General features: G+C 35.2%; 1 protein-coding gene across 1 annotated transcript in view; it reads left to right on the plus strand.

Moving 5' to 3' along the window:
- The first annotated feature begins 2,223 nt into the window (after positions 1 to 2,223).
- LOC111710456 (RNA-binding protein Nova-1-like) overlaps positions 2,224 to 8,697 on the plus strand; it is an 8,917-nt gene continuing 2,443 nt past the window's right edge. The window contains exons 1-11 of the mRNA XM_023484552.1: positions 2,224 to 2,395; positions 2,474 to 2,778; positions 3,839 to 3,986; positions 4,650 to 4,753; positions 5,065 to 5,119; positions 5,335 to 5,463; positions 6,752 to 6,852; positions 6,955 to 7,032; positions 7,595 to 7,901; positions 8,202 to 8,330; positions 8,585 to 8,656. Coding sequence (XP_023340320.1) covers positions 2,305 to 2,395; positions 2,474 to 2,778; positions 3,839 to 3,986; positions 4,650 to 4,753; positions 5,065 to 5,119; positions 5,335 to 5,463; positions 6,752 to 6,852; positions 6,955 to 7,032; positions 7,595 to 7,901; positions 8,202 to 8,330; positions 8,585 to 8,656 — 1,519 coding nt within the window. The 5' untranslated portion in view covers positions 2,224 to 2,304. The remainder of the gene's footprint in view (positions 2,396 to 2,473; positions 2,779 to 3,838; positions 3,987 to 4,649; positions 4,754 to 5,064; positions 5,120 to 5,334; positions 5,464 to 6,751; positions 6,853 to 6,954; positions 7,033 to 7,594; positions 7,902 to 8,201; positions 8,331 to 8,584; positions 8,657 to 8,697) is intronic.

The raw sequence follows: 8,697 nt of genomic DNA on the forward strand, positions 1-8,697 counted from the left end.
TTAAAAAATAATTACCGGGAATACATACTTCAAGTAAAAAAATAGATTTCTTCTTTCTTTTACTTACTTAAAATTTTTTTTTTCGCTTTTCTTTTCCTTCTTTTCATTTCTCATGGAAAAATTCCTGAGAAATTATGAGGAATTTCTTGAGGCTGTCTTTTATTCAATTCCCCAAAAAATCCGTAAAATTGGTGACCAAGACCTGAGAATTTCTCAGGAATTTCCGGAGAAAAATTTTGTAGAAGTTCTCAGGATTTTCTCCATGAAAAATTCCTGAGAATTTCTCAGGAATTTCCGTAGAAATATTCAGGAAATATGCTTAGGAAAAATTCCAGAGAATTCTCCGGAATTTCCAGAGAAATATTCCAGAAAATTTCTCAGGAATTTCTTGGGAAAAATTCCGGAGAAAATCTCAGGAATTTCTCGAAACTCTGATCCCTTAAAAATCTCTCAAATTGGGGACCATATTCCGGAGAATTTCACAAGAATTTCCGAGGAATCAGTCACATGAACTTGTTCTCGAGAAATTCCCCGGAAATTCCAAAAAGCAAGTCACCAAAACTGGAGAACTTGGAGAAATTCCTCACTTTTGTTACCTGGGTCATTTGAACTATATCGAATTATTTAAAAGTCATTTGAACTATTTATGTTCATTTGAAATATTGTTTTGTTCAAATTCAAACTGCACATATGCCCATCTCAAAATTATAAAACTGATGCTATAGTCATATGTGTTTAAAGAAAATAGTTCAATGAGAAAATACTGTGTTGATTTAAACTACAGGATATGACGTTATGTCAGTAGTTCAAATGAACAATAGTTCAAACGACCAATAGGTTAAACGACCAATATAGTTCAAACAACCAATAGTTCAAACAAATATCCACCCAAAATAATGTTGAAATAAACGAAGACGATAAGTATTTGCAAGAAAATTTTAAAGACGGCATTTGCGCTCAAATATGTCCGCATTACAACAACAACGCAGTGTTGAGCCTAGCAATTTGGGGTCTATTTATCCAAAATTCTTTCGAATACTTCGTGAATGTTATGCATTTACTATCCGTTAAAGTATAAAATAGATATTTGCCTAAAATGGTAATTTCCTAGAGAACGATCTTTGTCCTCTGCAGCGCTCGGCCCAGAAATCATTTTAACCTAACCTAACCCTAAAATTGATTGGAGGGAGAGGGGGGGGGGGTCTAAAATCGTATGTTAGGACGAACCCAATTTCAATATCACATAAAAGCACAATTATTACAAATCCCATCTTACCGATCTAAGATGATTAGTAATCGTTTATTTCTATACGCACCACTTTAGGCAGGGGTCTTATTCGGACTCTGAGAGTAGAATGCCCAAAACTTCTCGCAGAGAAAATAGCGGGGTTTACAGGATTTTACTGGTTTTAAAGCATTTTTTTCGCGGAAACATCGGGTCTGTCCTAGTGAACGATTTTTGGACCCCCCCCGGGCCCCCCCCTTCCTATCAATTTTGTACATGATCATTTATTTTTCACCAAATTTATTGTTATTTATTTTTTTGTTATTTAGGGTTAGGTTAGGTGAAGAGGGTCTGTCCTAGTGAACGATTTTTGGACCCCCCCAGGCCCCCCCCCTTCCTATCAATTTTGTACATGATCATTTATTTTTCACCAAATTTATTGTTATTTATTTTTTTGTTATTTAGGGCTAGGTTAGGTTAAGATACTTTCTGGGCCTAGCGCTGCGGCTAGGATGGGATAGGGGGCCGAGCGCTGCGGCCACGGGTTAGGTTAGTTAAGACACTTTCTGGGCCGAGCGCTGCGGCTAGGATGGGCTAGGGGGCCGAGCGCTGCGGCCACGGGTTAGGTTAAGTTAAGAAACTTCCTGTCACACCCATGTACAAAATTGAAAGGAGGGGGGGGGGGGTCCAAAAATCGTTCTCTAGGAAATTACCGGTTAAGATACTTTCTGGGCCGAGCGCTGCGGCCACGGGTTAGGTTAGTTAAGACACTTTCTAGGCCGAGCGCTGCTGCTAAGACAGGCTAGGGGGCCGAGCGCTGCGGCTACGGGTAAGGTTAAGTTAAGACACTTCCTGTCAGACCCATGTACAAAATTACAAAATCGTTCTCTAGGAATATACCGAAACATCTTGAGTGATATAAAGGGGATAGCTTTGATTCTTATTTTAAAAATTGAGCAATATTTGTATTCTAAAAAGGACAATCACTGCAATGGTTCCCCTTTTCACACAATCAACCTGTTTCAGAACCTGTGACCTTTTTATTCAAACATTCTACACAGCATGGGATTTGTCTGAACATGGAAAAAAAAGAGAAAAAGTCCAGCAAAAGATCGAACGAAGAAAATATGGACGAAACTACAGCAAAGAAGTCTAACTATGACTCTTCAGGTTTTTTTTTCATTATTAAAGTAAATTGTGTTATTTAATATTTTTAATTTTAGCTATTTCTAATGTTTGTATTTTAAGGAGAGAATACCTATCATCTAAAAATGTTGATTCCAAGTGTAGCCGCCGGCGGTGTTATTGGCAAAGGCGGCGAAACAATCGCCGAATTGCAGAAAAGTGTTGGTGCCAGAGTTAAAATGTCGAAACCGAACGATTTCTATCCTGGGACTCAAGAACGGGTTTGCTTAATCACTGGGAATATTGACGCTATCTCCACTATAGTTCACTTCATCAACAATAAGATCAAAGAGAAACCGGATCCACACGCCAAGTCTGCCATAGACTTCGACAATAAACTGGCAGCAGAACGGGAGAAACAGATGAAGGTGATATTTAATTTGAATTCATTCCATGGGTATATATTTTCTGAGATAAATGAACCCCTGTGCCCGTTTTGGGAATTTTAGCATTTTCCCTAGAAACAATACCTAGATCCACAGGAATTGTTCAGCTATTAACATGATGGGGCAACATCAATTCTCCATTGCGCACCTCTTTAATACACATGAGTCTCTTATATTCTTTATTTCTGGTACAGCGATACAGAGCTAGGACCCGTGAACTGAAAAACAATAAATCAGTCACGGGTTGCATAAATATTAAATTAGTAATAGAATAATTTAAATAAATAAAATTAGCCAAGTTTACATTAAAATTTGCTCCAGGTGTGCTAAGTGTGATTGAATTTTAACAACAATTATGAATTTAAATAACACTTACAATGTGCTAAATGTGAATAAATTGTAACAAATATATATAAATTAAGATAACACTTACAAAGTTGATTAGGCCGGAGAATTTAATAGCTCTAGAGTTGATGTTTGTGACCAGCTGTCTCTTTTACATAACTAGAAATAATAAGAAGAGTTTATATAAAGGCTTGTCATGTGTTAGATAAGATAGCCACACTTTCGTCTTTAATTGTTCACAGATATCGCACGTAACTTGATTATACCTTTATCTGCTCGAAAGCAGCNAAAATTTCAAATATTTGTCTCCATCAAAATTCGATCTTCATTAAATTTTTTAAAATTTTGAAAATCCACGAAATTTTTTGTGAAAATCCGCGAATTATTTTTGTTTTGTTTTACGATGTACACAAAGAGAATATGTTCACAATTAATTTAGAAGATAGGCGCGAAGCGCCCTCTAAGGCTAGTAATTTATATTTAAAGGAGAAAATAAATAATTTTTTAGTGAAAAGTATCTTGGTCGGATGATAAGCTTACTAGTTGATGATCATATTGCATTTTCCCCAAAAATCCTCGTGAATAAGTGAGAAAAAATATTTTACTCTCTAGGTCTTTTTTCCAAGACTGATTTAAGATGAGCATTGAAAAAGAGTGTCTCCTTTATTCCTATTAATCTAATCATACATGTTATTAGGTTATAGTCCCGAATAGCACTGCGGGTATGATCATCGGTAAGGGCGGATGCTTTATTAAACATCTCAAAGAGAAGTCTGGAGCATTTATTCAACTCTCACAGAAATCTAAGGAGACAACACTACCTGAGCGAGTAATCACAATCATCGGTGATCTTATTTTAATTATTTCATTTCTTGTTTGTTAACTCTAAACCTTATTTTGCCAATGCCGAAATATTTTAAATAAGTAATCCCAACAAATTACGCATAGACGCCAGACGGTTATTCATTTTATTAATGATTGTTCTTTGAAAAAAAGAAATTGAGTGTCAAATCCCAGTTTTTAATATGTTCAAAATACCAAATCTGACATCTAAAAACTTCGGGTAAGTGTAGAAAAAAATTGCTATTGGTGTTTAACTTCATAAAATATAGAAAATGGTCACTTCTTCATCTTTGTTGACAATTGATAATTAACATTGAAAGTTTTTTTGTAAATCGGTGAATTTTACCACCTTAAATGCCACATTTGGGTTATATGACCTGATTTGGAACCATAAACTGAGCTTTTGTGCAGAATATTCACAATCCTGATCGCTTGAACACGATATTCTTTGTGGGCACTTTTAATTGACGATCAATGTTTAATTATTCATAATTGTTATCCCTCCAGAGTACTGCTTGATATCGAATAAAGATTAGATTAATCTGCAGATTACCAAAAAACGAGATCAAGTCTTGATCTCGATATCCACAATTTAGAAGTTCCCACTTCCCAGCTCTGGATTTGAAAGTAGTGTTTATATTTTATTGATATTTCCTGTGTTTAAGGTGATGATGATAACAATAAGGAGGCGTTGAACTGTATCCTACAGAAGGTTGTAGAGGATCCACAGTCAGGGTCTTGTCTTAATATTTCTTACAGTGAAATTCAGGTTTATTTAATTTCTTATTTCCTACAGTGAAATTTTGATTAATTTGATTCTCATATTTAATACTTTCTTATTGTCTTCCTTTTTTCTAACGAAAACTAGGACATTTTTTGGGTTAAATTCAAGGACATATATCTTTATAAATGAATTTTGTAACTTTTTATTGTATCGTTAGAACCCCCTGAACTCGAAGTAACAAAGTGGGTACAAGAATGATTTTCATAAGATGGTTGTGGGAGAAAAGAGTACACCTTTAGAATTTGAATATCAAAACCATGACAAACATGAAATCAATCAATAAACCTTGTGTTTAGGGACCTGTGGCCAACTTCAACCCTACCGGATCTCCTTACGCTAATGGAGTACAAAGTATGTTATATTTATATAACAGTGCACAGTAAAAGAAAGATTCTGTAAAAACTGAGGAAACCAATCTAATGTGTATCCAAATTGATAATCGAGTAGTTAAAAGTAGTTTTAGGTCGGAAACCCCATAAGTCAGTTTCCTCTCTAGCTTGCTTGTCTTTTTTATTAAACAAATTGCAAGAACAGTTCACAATACAATTGTATAAATTATTTTTTAGATTCCAACCAGATTATGAACTCTAACATGAATCCGAACATGAACCCTAACATGAACCCGAACATGAACCCGAACATGAATGAGAATATGCAGAACTTTATGGAGGGATACCATCTACCAGTTATTGGTGGTAAGTACAGTTTATCCACGTTATTATTTTTGTCTTTGTGATTGTAAATGTTATTGTGATTGTGATTTTGATGGTGATGGTGATGGTGATAAACAAGCTTTTTACATTTATTGTTCATGACCTTTATCTGTATTCCCAACAAAATGAAATAGATCCTTAGCACTGCTATAGTTGTCAAGTAGATATTAAACTATTTGTATTTTGTGAACTTTAAACTATTCAGAGCAGTCATAACAACACCGGAATATTACTCATTTCTGAGAGCAATGTGTATTGTATATCTATACTTACTTGGAATACTTGATGTTTAATCCCCAGGGCTCCAGTTAGGAACATAGCGGGAATCTCTGGTCTGGACCTCACGGAGTAGAGATCTTAACCTCACATTGTGCATCCTCATTGGTTTAGTCCTCGCTCTCTAGTCCTAGGACAACGATTTTCTAGTTAAACAAATGATTATCGAGCAAATTTTTGAAGATATTAATTGATTTTGCTTTCTTAATGTCCGGCGGCAAGCTGTTCCATTGGTTAGCTACTCGATTTGAGTGAACATTTTGCCTTAGATCCATTCTAGAGTGTTTTGGGATTATATTGTCCTTATACGCCGTCCGTCTGGTAGGTCTTGCAACTTCTGAACCAACCAGATTGAACCAAGTATCAGCCTCTACTTTGTCATAACCTCTGATTATTTTAAATGTCTGAATAAGGTCAAATCTTTTTCTTCTCTGGTCCAGCGTAAGGAGTCCAAGTTCATTTAGTTTTTCCAAACTGAAGGTTTTACCTTTGAGCCCTGTTATCAGATTCACTGCTTTAATCTGTACTTTTTCCAATACTTCCTTATCACTGACTGTCCATGGGGACCAGGCTGTGACAGAAAATTCTAAATGACATCTTACGAATTGGGTATAAAGTTTGAGGAACGTGACCCGATCTCTGTAAAGGAATGCCTTAGAAATTTGAGTTAGAACCCCCGTAGCTCTCCTAGCTGCCTCTGAACACTGTAATGAAGGCTTTAATGATTTTTCTGTGATTACTCCAATGTCTCTCTCCTTGTCCACAGACTCCAGCCTTACTCCGTTCATTATATACTCAAAATTCTTGTTTGCTCTACCAACATGTAGAAACTGAAATAAAAAAAATCCTTGAAAAAGTCATTCTTTACAAGATTTTGTGCATTCGTCCCTTTCCTACTTTAAACGAAAAAAACTGCGGTGGTCTAAACTCTAAATTAGTTGATTGCGAAAAGTTGCTGAATTGTGTTCGTGTTTAATTTTTTAATTTGTTTAAGGTGGAACCCTGAATATGCGACTGAATTTCAACCCTCAAATACAAGGAGGAGATGGTAGAAGTGTAAACCAGTACCTGGGATTTGTTAATAATAGTCTCAAGGTAATTCATTATTGGACCCTTTTTAATTGGTCGAATTTTTTTTCATTTTTTATTCAGCATGTTTGTTTTTGACCTTTCTGTTTTCTTTAAAAAATTGTTTAGGAAAAAGGATATTATGACAAGGCCGCTGACGAGTGCACAAAAGCATTCAGTGTCCTTTGTATGCACGGTATATTACAGGTAAATGAATCAGGGATTGGGAGGTATATTTTCTTGGAAAAAAATCCCCCTCTATTTTAAAATCATTTTTCCCCGCCCCCGGAATTAAGGTTTGTTTGCACTGGATGGCAAAAAACGGAATTTTTTTCGACGAAGTTAGGAAATTAAATGTTTTTTTTTAGTGGGGGAGGTTGGGGACGGGGTGTTATTCTTAAAATTATATAAAATGAAGTTTTAAAACTAGCATTGTTTATAAATAAAGGTCCAAAGGGGGATTTATTGAATCTGTGACAACAAATTTTAAATTTTCCACATTTCTTCATAAAATAATTTTTTCCGTCTAAAATTTATAATTCAGCCAGAAATGCTGTTAATTATTTTTTGTGTCCTTTCTTATTGGAATAATCAAATCTTATCATATATTTTCTAATAATTCATAACAATTATTAACAAAATATTATTACATAAAAATATGCAAAACTACTGCAGAATTTTGAAACCCGGAAAAAATGACTCTTGTATTTTTTTAATCTTTTAATCAAAGATAAATTCTAATTAAGTTTTTTTTAAAAATTATTTCTAGATGAATATGCTGACTCCGCAAATGCTGGGATATGAGGGTGGAGGAATGGGAGGAAATATGTCCCTCTCAAATATGTTTGAGGGACAGAATAATCATTCAAATGGTGGTTGTGGTATTACAGACTCTATTAGGGCCAACATGGGGTTACCCCCGCCACCGCCGACCCCTCCAAGCCAAGGACCCTTTGGACCCGCCGGTCTAGTGACCGCCAATGAAAGTAACGGCGGGTTTAAGCGCCCGTCCTATTCAAACTATTCGAACCAGTCTATGCCGGTCAATAATAACTCTTTTGGACTAGGTACACAAGGTAACATTTTTTCCAATTTTTTTTTTAGATATTAAGGAATTGAAAATTGCTAGCTTTAAAAAAGATGGTTATTTTTAAAGAATTTTAACCCTACACTAGTTTTTTCAAAAACAAACAAAAACTTTTTTTTCCCATTCAAAGCAACATAATTATTTAATTCAATGATAGTTAACTTATGTTGGTAAATCCTCGTAATTCTTTTCTTGTTTCTTGGCATTCGCATGATGGGAGGAGCGGGAATGATTTTTCAAGGGGGGGGAATACTATTTTAGAATTGTTATTATTAAATATTTAATTTAGGGAACCCAATGCATTCGAATATTGGTGACGATCATTCGTCGAAACTTGAGATCGAGGTAAACGAGTCCTTGGTAGGAGCGATCATTGGTCCTGGTGGTCGATCCATCGTAGAGATCCAACAGTATTCAGGTACATTTATACAAAATGAGATTAATTATTAAGTCAACCATAGAGTTTGTAGAAAAAAAGATGAGGGTGAAATTGCCGGGCAATCTTTTTACAACAATGGTCTGCTCCCCTTGTTGCCCTTTCCTTAAGTGTTTTTTTTTTAAATCATAATTTGAACTTTTTTCAACTTTCATTAATATTGTGATATTTACATTTTTGTGATGGAAATTCATTAATGCAGAAAATGTATCAATAATTGTTACTTTTTGATCTAGGAACCACTGTACAGATCTCCAAGAAAGGAAACTATTCCCCTGGAACCAGGAATAGAATTGTTACAATCTCAGGTCAGATTAATTATATGCACAAAGGTCCAACCTCTCTCTAG

This window comes from Eurytemora carolleeae, unplaced genomic scaffold (genome assembly GCF_000591075.1).
Source record: "Eurytemora carolleeae unplaced genomic scaffold, Eaff_2.0 scaffold124, whole genome shotgun sequence".
Classification (NCBI taxonomy): domain Eukaryota; kingdom Metazoa; phylum Arthropoda; class Copepoda; order Calanoida; family Temoridae; genus Eurytemora; species Eurytemora carolleeae.